This window comes from Salmo salar, chromosome 01, assembly GCF_965601325.2.
Source record: "Salmo salar chromosome 01, fSalSal1, whole genome shotgun sequence".
Taxonomy (NCBI): domain Eukaryota; kingdom Metazoa; phylum Chordata; class Actinopteri; order Salmoniformes; family Salmonidae; genus Salmo; species Salmo salar.
Genome location: NC_138291.1, coordinates 144,674,489 through 144,691,955, shown reverse-complemented (window position 1 = coordinate 144,691,955; position 17,467 = coordinate 144,674,489). Strand labels below are relative to the sequence as shown.

The 17,467-nt window shown below is 41.9% G+C and overlaps 1 protein-coding gene across 1 annotated transcript in view; it reads left to right on the top strand.

Moving 5' to 3' along the window:
* cabp7b (calcium binding protein 7b) overlaps nt 1-17,112 on the top strand; it is a 30,799-nt gene extending 13,687 nt beyond the window's left edge. The window contains exons 2-5 of the mRNA XM_014130334.3: nt 10,509-10,652; nt 10,788-10,900; nt 11,607-11,754; nt 14,639-17,112. Coding sequence (XP_013985809.1) covers nt 10,509-10,652; nt 10,788-10,900; nt 11,607-11,754; nt 14,639-14,763 — 530 coding nt within the window. The 3' untranslated portion in view covers nt 14,764-17,112. The remainder of the gene's footprint in view (nt 1-10,508; nt 10,653-10,787; nt 10,901-11,606; nt 11,755-14,638) is intronic.
* The last annotated feature ends 355 nt before the right edge of the window (nt 17,113-17,467 follow it).

Sequence of the window (17,467 nt, the reverse complement as noted above, 5' to 3'; positions counted from 1 at the left end):
ATCCAGAGTAGTGGGGCAAAGGTACAGGACGTCAGGCAAGCTCAGGGTCAGGGCGGACAGAAAAGGACAAAACCGGGATAACCAGGAACAATCAATAGACAGGAACAGAGGGAAAAACACTGGTAGTCTTGACGAAACAAAACGAACTGGCAACAGACAAACAGAGAACACAGGTATAAGTACCCAGTGGATATTGGAGAAAATGGGCGACACCTGGAGGGGGGTGGAGACAAGCACAAGGACAACTGAAACAGATCATGCGTGACAAACATATTCTATATAAAGTATGTCTGTGTTGAAATGTGGTTGCCATGATGAAATTTCACCCTCAAAAACAACAATTGATTACTTTTTACAAATCCTATGTATTTTTCACGTAGATTACACGTCACAATACATTAACAAATGATGTTGAAAAATGTTGATTCAACCAGCTTGTGCCCAGTGGGAGGTCTCAAAAAAATATATATCTGACACCAGCTTCAGCAAATACAGTGAGATGGCTGTGAATAAAGTAATTTAATCTTTGATAGATGTATGCACAACCAAAGAGGCTTTTAAATATTTGCCGACCATATAAACCCCATTATCAGTCAGTTGGCTCCGCACAGTCTAGCAATTTCTTTTTCATTTTGGTTTCATTGTCGTTAGTCATCGGTTGGGAAAGCATTAGGGACAGTGCAGAATGCAGCTATATCGCCCATACAAGAGCTACAAGCCGAGTGAGACAGATGAGCAGAAAAAAACTGTCCTAGAGCTCGGCTCGGGTTCCTTTTCAAGGGGAACGGTACAGACAGACCCCTGTCGAGATCCCCTTTCTGGGCTTGCTACACCAGAAATGGTTTATTTCTGCTCTATTCAATAAAGAGCAGATTGATCGAGGAGATTTTAATACATATCTAGATATCTACATATCTAGATTGGAATCTTTTTCAAGTGACTTCCAGGTGGAAATGGAGGAATTGACTTTGAATGTAAATTAATTCTACAATAATGGAATGTGGTTTGGTGCGTATTCATAGTGCTGTCACTGCTCAGGAATGTCAGCAATTCCAAAGATCAGACTTGTACTGTGAGCATTAATAATGATAGTTGACATGAGACTTCAACTCCAGTCAATGATCTGCAGCTGTGCAATGACTTTGAAGAAAATTGACAGGCGCAGGCAGCAAGCTAGACTTTGTCGTTTAACATTATTGAAGCAACAGACCATGACTTTAACTCAATACCTCTACAGCTTAAGCTAACTGTGGAAAACATTACGTTTTGACCGACTTTCAAAGTTCAGAGAAAGAAAAATGAAATCAGGATATGCCAAGGAACGTAAAAGGCGTTCAAGTGTAACTCTTCTTGGAACAGGACCAATGCGGTGGCCATACCCTTGACATTTAATGAAGAACTAAGACAAACTCATTTTCCAAGAAGGTGGTCCTAGTCAAGAATCTATGACCCTCAACCTCTCTCACTCATTAATAACTCATTCATAATCATATCTGACAAAGAGCCAAGGTCACTTGCTAGCAAAATTATACCTTTATATTCAGTATTTGTCAATGAACATATCAAGATATGTGTATATCAGTGAGGCTGTGCTGAAATAGTAAAGAAGTATAAACTAAAATAAGTGATTTATTGCTGCCCACATAACAGTCAGTCACTGGTGACTGTCTCTACAGCTACAACACTCCAAGGGGTGTTGCATTTGTCAGTCTGATGGCATCATATCTCAACAGTAAAAGAAAACAAGAGTTGGCACTATATGAGCTATGAGACAATTGTTCAATCACACCCATTGGTCAGGTGGAAGTAGGACATTGGTTGCTATTATTGTTGTGAGGCATTGAGCAGGGCTGAATGATGTCTGATGGCCAGGGCGACGTGACCCCATCTCTCTGTTAGAGCTCATGGGAAGTTCGTCTGACTGATGCAAAGACTTGAAATCACAAATAGGGTTATGTGAGACTTGTGATGGAGGAGGAGGAGGAGGATCTCTCTTTCAGTGAGATGATGAAGGAAAGACAAAGGTGATAACCTGACAGCAGATCAAACAGAGCCAACAAACACAGCCACGCAGGAGGGAGATGAAGAATAAACAAACATCAGCCTAGCTGTCTGCTTCCAAGACACACTAAACAATGATTTTATTGGCAAAGGACTGTCAACGTAAGCTATTGAGCCACTCCTTTTATTGTTTTAACTGCCTATCTCTGTCATTGTATGTGGTGAAAACCTCATTATTATCACAAACTGTTAATTATAATGAGGCCCTGGTATTTGTATCAACCTTCCTTATACAGCCAAGAGAAGAGAAATCCATAAAACTACTTGGTACACTCGGCTGTCCACATAGAATAACCCTTTTTGGTTCCGGTTAGAACCCTTTTTGGTTCTATGTGGAACTGTTTTTGGTTCCAGGTAGAACCCTTTTGGGTTTCATGTAGAATTTCCTGTGGAAAGGGTTTTACATGGAACCCAAAGGAGTTCTACCTGGAACCAAAAAGGGTTCACGCTCAGGTGGAACTGTTTTTGGTTCCAGGTAGGTAGAACCCTTTTTGGTTCCAGGTAGAACTCTTTTGGGTTTCATTAAGAATTTTTTGTGGAAAGGGTTTTACATGGAATCAAAAATAGTTCTACCTGGAACCAAAAATAGTTCCACCTGAGCCTGAATCCTTTTTGGTTCCAGGTAGAACCCTTTTTGGTTCCAGGTAGAACTCTTTTCGGTTTCATGAAGAATTTTCTGGGAAAGGGTTTTACATGGAACCCAAAAGACAGTTTGCTTCCGTCCCTCTCCTCGCCACTACCTGGGCTCGAACCAGGAACCCTCTGCAATCTGGCCCCTTTCTTTCTAAAATTATCTGCCGAAATTGTTGCAACCCCTATTACTAGCTTGTTCAACCTCTCTTTCGTGTTGTCTGAGATTCCCTAAGATTGGAAAGCAGCTGCGGTCATTCCCCTCTTCAAAGGGGGGGACACTCTTGACCCAAACTGCTACAGACCTATATCTATCCTACCCTGCCTTTCTAAGGTCTTCGAAAGCCAAGTTAACAAACAGATTACTGACCATTTCGAAACCCACCGTACCTTCTCCACTATGCAATCTGGTTTCAGAGCTGGTCATGGGTGCACCTCAGCCACGCTCAAGGTCCTAAACGATATCTTAACTGCCATCGATAAGAAACAATACTGTGCAGCCGTATTCATTGACCTGGCCAAGGCTTTCGACTCTGTCAATCACCACATCCTCATCAGCAGACTCAACAGCCTCGGTTTCTCAAATGATTGCCTCGCCTGGTTCACCAACTACTTTTCCAATAGAGTTCAGTGTGTCAAATCGGAGGGCCTGTTGTCTGGGCCTCTGGCAGTCTCTATAGGGGTACCACAGGGTTCAATTCTTGGGCCAACTCTTTTCTCTGTTTACATCAATGATGTCGCTCTTGCTGCTGGTGAGTCTCTGATCCACCTCTACGCAGATGACACCATTCTGTATACTTCTGGCCCTTCTTTGGACACTGTGTTAACTACCCTCCAGAAGAGCTTCAATGCTAGCTTCAATACAACTCTCCTTCCGTAGCCTCCAACTGCTCCTAAATTCATGTAAAACTAAATGCATGCTCTTCAACCGATCGCTGCCTTACACCTGCCCGCCCGCCCAGCATCACTACTCTGGACGGTTCTGACTTAGAATATCTGGACAACTACAAACACCTAGGTGTCTGGTTAGACTGTAAACTCTCCTTCCAGACTCACATCAAACATCTCCAATCCAAAGTTAAATCTAGAATTGGCTTCCTATTTCACAACAAAGCATCCTTCACTCATGCTGCCAAACATGCCCTTGTAAAACTGACCATCCTACCGATCCTCGACTTCGGTGATGTCATTTACAAAATAGCCACCAACACCCTACTCAACAAATTGGATGCAGTCTATCACAGTGCCATCCGTTTTGTCACCAAAGCCCCATATACTACCCACCACTGTGACCTGTACGCTCTCGTTGGCTGGCCCTCGCTTCATACTCGTCGCCAAACCCACTGGTTCCAGGTCATCTACAAGACCCTGCTAGGAAAAGTCTCGCCTTATCTCAGCTCGCTGATCACCATAGCAGCACCCACCTATAGCACGCGCTCCAGCAGGTGTATTTCACTGGTCACCCCCTGGGCCAATTCCTCCTTTGGCCGCCTCTCCTTCCAGTTCTCTGCTGCCAATGACTGGAACGAACTACAAAAGTCTCTGAAACTGGAAACACTTATCTCCCTCACCAGCTTTAAGCACCAGTTGTCAGAGCAGCTCACAGATCACTGTACCTGTACATAGCCCATCTATAAATAGCCCAAACAATTACCTCATCCCCTACTGTATTTATTTATTTATTTTGCTCCCTTGCACCCCAGTATTTCTACTTTGCACATTCACCTACTGCAAATCTACAATTCCAGTGTTTTTTAATTGCTATATTGTATTTACTTCGCCACCGTGGCCTTTTTATTGCCTTTACCTCCCTTATCTCACCTCATTTGCTAACATTGTATATAGACTTGTTTTTGTACTGTATTATTGACTGTATGTTTGTTTTACTCCATGTGTAACTCTGTGTTGTTGTATGTGTCGAACTGCTTTGCTTTATCTTGGCCAGGTCGCAGTTGTAAATGAGAACTTGTTCTCAAATTGCCTACCTGGTTAAACAAAGGTAACATAAAAAAGAAAAGAAAACATCACCAACTGACACCCTCAAAGCATTGTTACCTATCGCTCCACAAAATCCGCAGCCCTTGGAGAGCAAGGGAAACAACAACTAGGCCTCAGAGTGAGTGACGTCACCGATTGAAACGCTATTAGCGCGCACCCCACTAACTAGCTAGCCATTTCACACCGGTTACACCTGGAACCAAAAAGTGTTCTTCAAAGGGTTCTTCTATGGGGACAATCAAAGAACCGTTTTAGGTTGTAGATATCACCTTTCTTTCTAAGAGTGTACGGAAAAAGATAACCTTGGCAATGTCATATTCATCTCCATCATACATAGGATGTGAAGACTGAACAATAGCTATCAAAACAACTTACTCATTGATTTGACTGTTATAGAAATCATTAATCATAGTTTTCCTTTGATGTGCTTTCTGGGAAGCATAACAGTTTGCTATAAAAGCACTTACTGTAATTGTAACGTGTGATTTGTCTTGATCCTGCTGTTGTGTCCCAGAGCAGTAAGGTCAGGCTGACCCTGGCCGCAGAATAGTTGGCGCTCTGCCTATGGTTAGGGACACACAGACACATTTAGTTTCAGTCCTCAGTACACAAAAGAGTTTCCGATTTGCCTTTTATCAATTGCAAACATTTAACAGAAGGTTAACACATGAATGCAAGTGCCCCAAAGTATTCATCACAACTAAATTCGCAGAGTACGACCCTGCCTTACACAGGAAGCGGCGCAGGTCCTAATCCAGGCATTTGTCATCTCCCGTCTGGATTACTGCAACTCGCTGTTGGCTGGGCTCCCTGCCTGTGCCATTAAACCCCTACAACTCATCCAGAACGCCGCAACCCGTCTGGTGTTCAACCTTCCCAAGTTCTCTCACGTCACCCCGCTCCTTCGCACACTCCACTGGCTTCCAGTTGAAGCTCGCATCTGCTACAAGACCATGGTGCTTGCCTACGGAGCTGTGAGGGGAACTGCACCTCCGTACCTTCAGGCTCTGATCAGTCCCTACACCCAAACAAAGGCACTGCGTTCATCCACCTCTGGCCTGCTGGCCCCCCTACCTTTGCGGAAGCACAGTTCCCGCTCAGCCCAGTCAAAACTGTTCGCTGCTCTGGCACCGCAATGGTGGAACAAGCTCCCTCACGACGCCAGGACAGCGGAGTCAATCACCATCTTCCGGAGACACCTGAAACCCCACCTCTTTAAGGAATATCTGGGATAGGATAAAGTAATCCTTCTAACCCCCCCCCCCCCAAAAAAAAAGATATAGATGTACTATTGTAAAGTGGTTGTTCCACTGGATATCATAAGGCGAATGCACTAATTTGTAAGTCGCTCTGGATAAGAGCGTCTGCTAAATGACGTAAATGTAAAATGTAAATGTAAAGTAATGGGAGTCTCGACTAATTCGTTTGCATGCTATTACTATTACTATTTCCATTCTCCTGTCAAATGGAACTGAGTTTGTGGTGTCTAATTACTTCACTATATTGTAATTCAGACCCCATGCATGTTTTATAGTGGATGCTGTGGAGGTATGTGATGCTAGATCCCACTAGCCAAATCCTTCGGACTTTGTCTAAGCTCACTAAATATAAATGGCCTATGGCCACTCAGTTGCTCATTGTTTCACAGTAAACATACAATTGTGTTACTGTCTAAATAACCTGGATTATGCACTCAGCAGAGGAATATAGGAACCAGTTCCTCGAAACACATGCTCCACTTTGCAGTTTGTCGTTTTCAAACCCGTTGAGTCTTGTTAAAATTAAGTAACTGCAATATTTAAAACCTATTTTGCACTAGAAGGCTTATTTGCCAACAAATGTGGATTTAAATTGGCACAAGTTGAGGGAAAACAACCTATGCACATTTGCATGGATTGTGTACAGGTTTAGTATAGCGTTTTGATTTAATTTGTATACCTCATTTGAGCACAGTATTGTTTAAGTTTGGTGTGCTGAAATCTGATATGAATGTATGCTTTTACACCTTGTACACCGTGCTTCTAAATCAAATCAAAACGAATGTATTTATATAGCCCTTCTTACATCAGCTGATATCTCAAAGTGCTGGACAGAAACCCAGCCTAAAACCCCAAACAGCAAGTAATGCAGGTGTAGAAGCACGGTGGCTAGGAAAAACTCCCTAGAAAGGCCAAAACCTAGGAAGAAATCTAGAGAGGAACCAGGCTATGAGGGGTGGCCAGTCCTCTTCTGGCTGTGCCGGGTGGAGATTATAACAGAACATGGCTAAGATGTTCAAATGTTCATAAATGACCAGCATGGTCAAATAATAATAATCACAGTAGTTGTCGAGGGTGCAACAAGTCAACACCTCAAGAGTAAATGTCAGTTGGCTTTTCATAGCCGATCATTGAGAGTATCTCTACCGCTCCTGCTGTCTCCAGAGAGTTGAAAACAGCAGGTCTGGGACAGGTAGCATGTCCGGTGAACAGGTCAGGGTTCCATAGCCGCAGGCAGAACAGTTGAAACTGGAGCAGCAGCACGGCCAAGCAATACACCTGCATTGCTTGCTGTTTGGGGTTTTAGGCTGGGTTTCTGTCCAGCACTTTGAGATATCAGCTGATGTAAGAAGGGCTTTATAAATACATTTGATTTGATTTGATTTGATTTAGAAGCACGGTGTACAAGGTGTAGAAGCATACATTCATATCAGATTTCAGCACACCAAACTTCAACAATACTGTGCTCAAATGAGGTATACAAATGAAATCAAAATGCTATACTAAACCTATACACAGTCCATGCAAATGTGCGTAGGCTGTTTTCCCTCAACTTGTGCCAATTTAAATCCACATTTGTCAGCAAATAAGCCTTCTAGTGCAAAATAGGTTTTAAATATTGCAGTTACTTAATTTTAACAAGACTCAACGGGTTTGAAAACGACAAACTGCAAAGTGGAGCATGTGTTTCGAGGAACTGGTTCCTATATTCCCCTGCTGAGTGCATAATCCAGGTTATTTAGACAGTAACGCCATACAACACTCCTTCTGTGGCCTCCAACTGCTTTTAAATGCTAGCAAAACTAAGTGCATGCTCTTCAACTGAATGCTGCCCGCACCCTCCTGCCCGACTAGCATCACTTCTCTGGACGGTTCTGACTTAGAATATGTGGACAACTACAAATACCTAGGTGTCTGGTTAGACTGTAAACTTTTCTTCTAGAGTCACATCAAGCATCTCCAATCCAAAATTAAATCTAGAATCGGCTTCCTATTTCGCAACAAAGCCTCCTTCACTCATGCTGCCAAACATACCCTCGTAAAACTGACTATCCTACCCATCCTTGACTTCGGCGATGTCCTTTACAAAATAACCTCCAACCTAAATCAACCATTTATCGGATCATCAAGAACTTCAAGGAGGGTGGTTCAATTGTTGTGAAGAAGGCTTCAGGGCGCCCAAGAAAGTCCAGCAAGAGCCAGGACCATCTCCTAAAGTTCATTCAGCTGCGGGATCGGGGCACCACCAGTTGAGAGCTTGCTCAGGAATGGCAGCAGGCATGTGTGAGTGCATCTGCATGCACATTGAGGCGAAGACTTTTGGAGGATGGCCTGGTGTCAAGAAGGGCAGCAAAGAAGCCACTTCTCTCCAGGAAAAACATCAGGGACAGACTGATATTCTACAAAAGGTACAGGGATTGGACTGCTGAGGACTGGGGTAAAGTAATTTTCTCTGATGAATCCCCTTTCCGATTGTTTGGGGCATCCGGAAAAAAGCTTGTCCGGAGAAGACAAGGTGAGCGCTACCATCAGTCCTGTGTCATGCCAACAGTAAAGCATCCTGAGACCATTCATGTGTGGGGTTGCTTCTCAGCCAAGGGAGTGGACTCACTCACAATTTTGCCTAAGAACACAGCCATGAATAAAGAATGGTACCAACACATCCTCCGTTTAGCAACTTCTCCCAACCATCCAGAAACAGTTTGGTGATGAACAATGCCTTTTCCAGCATGATGGAGAACTTTGCCATAAGGCAAAAGTGATAACTAAGTGGCTCGGGGAACAAAACATTGATATTTTGGGTCCATGGCCAGGAAACTCCCCAGACCTTAATCCCATTGAGAACTTGTGGTCAATCCTCAAGAGGGTGGTGGACAAACAAAAACCCACAAATTCTGACAAACTCCAAGCATTGATTATGCAAGAATGGGCTGCCATCAGTCAGCATGTGGCCCAGAAGTTAATTGAGAGCATGCCAGGGCAGATTGCATAGGTCTTGAAAAAGAAGGGTCAACACTGCAAATATTGACTCTTTGCATCAACTTCATGTAATTGTCAATAAAAGCCTTTGACACTTATGAAATGCTTGTAATTATACTTCAGTATTACATAGTAACATCTGACAAAAATATCTAAAGACACTGAAGCAGCAAACTTTGTGGAAATTAATATTTGCGTCATTCTCAAAATGCCATCTGTTTTGTCACCAAAGCCCCATATACTACCCACCACTGTGACCTGTATGCTCTCATTGGCTGGCCCTCACTACATATTCGTCACCAACACACTGGCTCCAGGTCATCTATAAGTCTCTGCTAGGTAAAGCCCCGCCTTATCTCAGCTCACTGGTCACCATAGCAACACCCACCTGTAGCACGCGCTCCAGCAGGTATATTTCACTGGTCATTCCCAAAGCTAACACTTCCTTTGGCCGCCTTTCCTTCCAGTTCTCTGTTGCCAATGACTGGAATGAATTGCAAAGATCTCTGAAGCTGGAGTCTTATATCTCCCTCTCTAACTTGAAGCATCAGCTGTCACAGCAGCTTAGCGATCACTCTACCTGTACACAGCCAATCTGTAAATAGCACACCCAACTACCTCATCCACATATTATTACTTACCCTCTTGCTCTTTTGCACCCCAGTATCTCTACCTGCACATCATCATCTGCACATCTATCACTCCAGTGTTAATGCTAAATTGTAATTATTTTGCCTCTTTGGTCTATTTAATGCCTACCTCCCTACTCTTCTACATTTGCACACACTGTACATAGATTTTTCTATTGTGTTATTGACCGTACGATTTTTTATGTGTATCTCTGTGTTGTTGTTTTTGTCATACTGCTTTGCTTTATCTTGGCCAGGTTGCAGTTGTAAATGAAAACTTGTTCTCAACTGGCCTACCTGGTTAAATAAAGGTGAAATAAAATAAAATAAAAAATTATTTGCTCAGTTTGTACTTGCTGATTCTGGAAGGCCCTCACCTTATTATCTGTTGTGTTTCCCTGTCCTGCCCAGGCTCAGCCTTTTTTTGTGGATCTTCTTATGCACAAATTTCTCAATAGTGATGTACTGTATCTAGGTAAACTCCAGGTCAAGGATATTTCACACCTGATCTAAACAAACTTACAAAGCCCTTTACAATTTTGATGAGGATTTTGTTTATTTCCTCCAAGATCTGGTATGGAAACTATTCCAAACCCCCTAGCTACTGCTAATAGGCTTGTAGCCTCTCATCATGTGCTAAAGTATTCTGTTTGAAGTGAAAAAGGTACAGTTGGCATCAAATATGCAAAACTTCAGTCTCTCTGCTGTTTGATTCAAATACACACTCAGAGATTTAAAGCTCTACAAATTCAGCTGAGCAATAAAAATATCAGCCAACTAGCTGCAACTAACTAAGTTTGAGCATTATTAACAGTTATCTGTGGGTAGTTTGAAAGGTCAGGACAGCTATGTTGTGTGGTGGGGAAATCTGAACTTCCCATTATCAGTGCATTAGAATGTCAGACAAGTCTCAATTCTCCTATCTGAGTTTTGTTCCTTCATTTCTCCACAGAGATCCGTGAGGCCTTCAAGGTGTTTGACCGAGATGGAAACGGATACATCTCAAAGCAGGAGTTGGGGGTGGCTATGCGGTCGCTGGGATACATGCCCAATGAGGTGGAGCTGGAGATTATTATCCAAAGGCTGGACATGGATGGTGAATCACAAACACACACAATTTTAAATGCTGTTCACTGAGATCATTCAAGATAAGGCCTTTGCTCCATTACATGTGTAAAAGTGTCTGGCTGACCAACATGTTGACTAAATATCCACACTCCTATCCCTGCAGGTGATGGCCAGGTTGACTTCGAGGAATTTGTTGCACTGCTTGGACCTAAACTTGTTGCTGCTGGGATGCCTGATAAGTTCCATGGGGCGGACTTTGACTCTGTATTTTGGAAGGTAAGGTATCTGCTATCAGCCCCCTCATCTACCTCCTTCTCCTCTTTCTTTATCAGAGCTAATTATGGCTTAATATTTCCTCATTGGAGTGAGATAATTTTCCTGAGGGCTTTCAAAGCTTTTGTGATTATAAACCACAGTCAGTCTAATTAAAATTTCCATAAAAACATGATAGGAGCTAAATAATCATTAAAGAGAGGGCAATTCCACTGTGGTTATGACATCACGTATTATATTCCTAATTGCCGTTGCAAGCGTTCCCCAGAGATTCAAATTTCTATTCAATTTATTCATGAGAGAGAGTCTATTCCAGAGCCATGTTCAGACAATTAAAACAAACACTTTATTAGTTGCTTTATCGTTTAAATTCTTCATCACTGTGATGAATGAATCATTACATTGGATGTCATAATAGTCAGGAGGATGTTCATGATTTTAAACGTTGTAGCAGTACAAAGAATTCACATCTAAAAAAGCTCAGGCTAATCAAAATTGATGATTCTCTAAATGAAATATGTGAAATCTGATATAACATAATCCATTATTTGAAATGTATTCACCACAACTGTGTCGGTGATGGGATAAAAACCTTTGCACCACCTCTAATTGTCTTACATAGAAATGCTCCTCTGTGTAACCTTGCTCAAACATTGATATGCAGACAGACACCTGTGCTCAAGTGTTTGTGTCTGGTACTGTCCCCCAGTGTGACATGTCGAAGCTGACAGTGGATGAGCTGAAGAGGCTACTGTATGACACCTTCTGTGACCACCTAACCATGAAAGACATTGAGAACATCATCATGACTGAAGAGAGCCACCTGGACAGTCAAGAGTGCCAAGTGGACATTGACAGTAAGAGTTTTCAACCACTATCAATAAGTGTGACCAGTGTAAGTTTTCCCTTCGTTGTGTTTTTAATCGGCTTACAGTTGACCAAACGATCAGGGTTAGTGTTGATCTTTTATTCTCTGATAATGACAGGACAAACTTCCATAAATAAATGCTGTGCTGCTCTTACAGTTGAAGTCAGAAGTTTACATACACCTTAGCCAAATAAATGTTTTCACAATTCCTGACATTTAATCCTAGTAAAAATTCCCTGTTTTAGGTCAGTTAGGATCACCACTATATTTCAAGAATGTAAAATGTCAGAATAATAATCCAAAAAATAAAGGGAACACTTAAACAACACAATGTAACTCCAAGTCAATCACACTTCTGTGAAATCAAACTGTCCACTTAGGAAGCAACATTGATTGACAATAAATTTCACATGCTGTTGTGCAAATGGAATAGACAACAGGTGGAAATTATAGGCAATTAGCAAGACACCCCCAATAAAGGAGTGGTTCTGCAGGTGGTGACCACAGACCACTTCTCAGTTCCTATGCTTCCTGGCTGATGTTTTGGTCACTTTTGAATGCTGGCGGTGCTTTCACTCTAGTGGTAGCATGAGACGGAGTCTACAACCCACACAAGTGGCTCAGGTAGTGCAGCTCATCCAGGATGGCACATCAATGCGAGCTGTGGCAAGAAGGTTTGCTGTGTCTGTCAGCGTAGTGTTCAGAGCATGGAGGCGCTACCAGGAGACAGGCCAGTACATCAGGAGACGTGGAGGAGGCCGTAGGAGGGCAACAACCCAGCAGCAGGACCGCTACCTCCGCCTTTGTGCAAGGAGGAGCAAGAGGAGCACTGCCAGAGCCCTGCAAAATGACCTCCAGCAGGCCACAAATGTGCATGTGTCTGCTCAAACGGTCAGAAACAGACTCCATGAGGGTGGTATGAGGGCCCGACGTCCACAGGTGGGGGTTGTGCTTACAGCCCAACACCGTGCAGGATGTTTGGCATTTGCCAGAGAACACCAAGATTGGCAAATTCGCCACTGGCGCCCTGTGGTCTTCACAGATGAAAGCAGGTTCACACTGAGCACATGTGACAGGCGTGACAGAGTCTGGGGACGCTGTGGAGAACGTTCTGCTGCCTGCAACATCCTCCAGCATGACCGGTTTGGCGGTGGGTCAGTCATGGTGTGGGGTGGCATTTCTTTGGGGGGGCCACACAGCCCTCCATGTGCTCGCCAGAGGTAGCCTGACTGCCATTAGGTACCGAGATGAGATCATCAGACCCCTTGTGAGACCATATGCTGGTGCGGTTGGCCCTGGGTTCCTCCTAATGCAAGACAATGCTAGACCTCATGTGGCTGGAGTGTGTCAGCAGTTCCTGCAAGAGGAAGGCATTGATGCTATGGACTGGCCCGCCCGTTCCCCAGACCTGAATCCAATTGAGCACATCTGGGACATCATGTCTCGCTCCATCCACCAACGCCACGTTGCACCACAGACTGTCCAGGAGTTGGCGGATGCTTTAGTCCAGGTCTGGGAGGAGATCCCTCAGGAGACCATCCGTCACCTCATCAGGAGCATGCCCAGGCGTTATAGGGAGGTCATACAGGCACGTGGAGGCCACACACACTACTGAGCCTCATTTTGACTTGTTTTAAGGACATTACATCAAAGTTGGATCAGCCTGTAGTGTGGTTTTCCACTTTAATTTTGAGTGTGACTCCAAATCCAGAGCTCCATGGGTTGATAAATTGGATTTCCATTGATTCTTTTTGTGTGATTTTGTTGTCAGCACATTCAACTATGTAAAGAAAAAAGTATTTAATAAGATTATTTCATTCATTCAGATCTAGGATGTGTTATTTTAGTGTTCCCTTTATTTTTTTGAGCAGTGTATATTTTTTAAATGCCATAAAAATGCCAGACTACGGTTTGCAACTTCACATGGGGACAAAGATTGTACTTTTTTGAGAAATGTACTTTTTGGAGGAATGTCCTCTGGTCTGATGAAACAAAAATAGAACTGTTTGGCCATAATGACCATTGTTATGTTTGGAGGAAAAAGGGGGACGCTTGCAAGCCGAAGAACACCATCCCAACCGTGAAGCACAGGAATGGCAGCATCATGCTGTGGGGGTGCTTTGCTGCAGGAGGGTCTGGTGCACTTCACAAAATAGATGGCATCATGAGGATGCAAAATTATGTGGATATATTGAAGCAACATCTCAAGACATCAGTCAGGAAGTTAAAGCTTGGTCGCAAATGGGTCTTCCAAATGGACAATGACCCCAAGCATACTTCCAAAGTTGTGACAAAGTGGCTTAAGGACAACAAAGTCAAGGTATTGGAGTTGTCATCACAAAGCCCTGACTTCAATCCTATAGAAAATATGTGGGCAGATTTGAAAAAGTGTGTGCGAGCAAGGAGGCCTACAAACCTGACTCAGTTACACCAGCTCTGTCAGAAGGAATGGGCCAATATTAACCCAACTTATTGTGGAAAGCTTGTAGAAGGCTACCGGAATCGTTTGACCCAAGATAAACAATTTAAAGGCAATGCTACCAAATACTAATTGAGTGTATGTAAACGTCTGACCCACTGAGAATGTGATGAAAGAAATAAAAGCTGGAATTAATCATTCTCTCTACTATTATTCTGATATTTCACATTCTTAAAATAAAGTGGTGATCCTAACTGACCTAAGACAGGGAATTTTTACTAGGAATAAATGTCAGCAATTGTAAAAAACTGAGTTTAAATGTATTTGGCTAATGTGTATGTAAACTTCCGACTTCAACTGTACATATCTGTCTCTGTTGTTTTCTTGCTCTGACCTTCTCTCTATCTATATATACAGTATATAACTCTCTCTGACGTTCTCTCTATCTTCACAGCCAGCCCAACACAACAGAAGCACACATGTGTGCGGAAGAGCCTGATTTGTGCCTTCGCCTTTGCATTTATCATCAGCGTAATGCTTATTGCAGCTAACCAGATGCTTCGTAGAGGTATGAAGTAGAAAACCCTGTCCTCTACTACCAGAAGGATTGTTTCCTTTTTTATCCTTTCACACTCAACCCAGTGACTAAGCATAGACAAATCGAACTGATAGAAAGGAACCGAGAGAGCATGTAATTTTTTTCAGAGACATATATTTAATGACCATTCTGTCCTGAGATCCATTTAGAGCCAAAACACAGACTGAACACCCTGATACCAAAACTGTCAACTGGACAAATGGATATAGGCCAGGAACCTGAGGAACAAAATGTCTTGTTTACCCTTCACCATTAGTTTCAGATGTTCTGAAGGTTACCACCAAACACACTGTATCATACACAAAAAGAAAGAACAAATACTAAGCAATTATACAATCTCTTTGATTGAACTAGGTCCCGTGTGGCTCAGTTGGTAGAGCATGGTGTTTGCAACGCCAGGGTTGTGGGTTCGATTCCCACAGGGGACCAGTACGGAGTAAAAAATGTATGAAATGTATGCATTCACTACTGTAAGTTGCTCTGGATAAGAGCGTCTGCTAAATGACGTAAATGTAACTCACCATAATGTCACCCTATACCATTCATAAGGTAATTTATTGGCCTTCTATTTCCTATGAGATAAATGAGTAAAGCCGTAGTGTCTGTGCTCTGTTGGTAACTATGTTGTCTGAAACATATCGACATTACTAGTGTATATCATGTGGCATTACAGCCTGCCCTTGCAAAGCACGTAGCCAACGGCATTTTTTTCTACATACATTTTTATTCAACAGCACTTAAAGAACATGTACAGTACATACACAACATAAATCTACAGTACCAACGGCAGTTTCTAAAGATAGTATCCTACCTATTGTAGAGAATGAATTTAGAAATGTGGAGATATCATTTGGGGAATTTCGTAGACACAGATAATAATAGTTATCATCAGCAAACCTGAGATGCATCTGCCAATCTCTATCTCTGCCAATCTCTATCTCTCGAGTCACTGTTCCGATTGCTGGCTCAGCCCAATTCTCCTTCTAAACACACAGCACATGTACATGTAAATAATACCAAGTTATATGATTTGTGTACTTCCTCTGTGGTGTTTACCTCCAAAGTCAGATGTATTTATTAAAATGATTATGCAAATGATAGTTGTTATTGCAAAAAAGTACATCGTACATTAACGTTTTCTGTAAATATTTATATTCTGTGAATGTGGAGACAGTTTCAAAGGACATTTAAACATATGTTTTGTTTGGCTTTTGACATGGTCCACCAAAACAACATTAAGCTATTGTTTAGATTTTTACATGGTTCTATTTTCTTAATGGAAGAAGAGATACTTTATATCAAAGATCAAGATATCAAGAATGCAAATATATACATTTTTTGTTTAAATCAGGGTTCTAATGTATGATTCCCAGGTTTACTGAAACTGAAATATCATTCTAACACAATTACTAATCTGTTAATGGCCATGTACTTAAAATTTTACATTTTTCCCTTTTGTCATATTACTTTTTTAGAAATCTGTTTTCTCTTTATCATATATGAAGAATTTAACTATCATTGTAATGAAATGCTATATATATTCTCTTGCTCTTTTTATCACAAGCTGAATCAAGTCTGTATCATACCAGAAAATAGTATATCAAATAGTGAAAAAGAACAGGGCTTGCAAAAGTCTACCTTGATGAGGTTGACAAAATGTTGCTCGGTTATCTGTTCATATATGAGAAATAACTATTTGACATTATATGCATTTGTGCAAATGTGAAATAGCCAGTGTAATAGACAATACATAAAAAAAATAGTAAAGCAATGATATTGTATATGACCAATGTTACATTGCAATAATGAGGAGAATATGTTAATGTACAGTTTGTTGAGCGTGATCTGATGTTTTTTCATATCCCTCAATGTGTTGTCATATGAAGCAGTTTTGTTCTCTATATGTGACTGTGATTTTCATCAAGTCAAACATAGTGCAGCTCTGATACTTTGTGCCAAACGCGGGGGAAAATGCACATATCAATCATTTCAGAATAACATGTCTTAGGGATCGAATATTCTTGATAGAAACATAACTTGCAAACAAATGTATTTCTTATCAGAAATAAATGTCTTGCAAATAAAAACTAACGCAATATACTGTATACTGTATGGACATGGTGTATAGAAATGACCTCTCATGTGAACCTTCAAGTGTCCTCGCACTGTCTGTTGTTGCCTTTGGTTGAACTTTCTATGGCATTCTTTCAGCATCAGTAATCTCATCCTATGCACTGTAATTGCACATATGTACCCGTCACCACATCAAATATACATTTATAAACATGATGTCTGGATGCATGTTGTCCAATAAACAAACACAAACGTAATAGCCTTGTCAAATGTTGTTTTTATACCTATCGTACGGATACTGTAACTTTTAAGGGAACAGACATGAGTATTGTAATGTTTCAAGCTCTAGTGTGTACAAGTCTCCCTCGCCGCGCAAGCGTTCACACGCCACATCTATTTCTATGGGCACAAGCACTGTTTATGACACAAACTGTTCACACCCCTCTTGTTGGTGGAGAGAATTTTGCAGGTTCAAAGCTTATTTCCTGAAATTCTACATATTTTGTCATGGGGTGCAAAGAAAACTTTGCCGTTTTAAGGCAGATTTGCTTGCAATTCTATACATTTTGCCGTGTCTAATAGGTTTTCATGTGTTATTTGAGTGACAAAAAA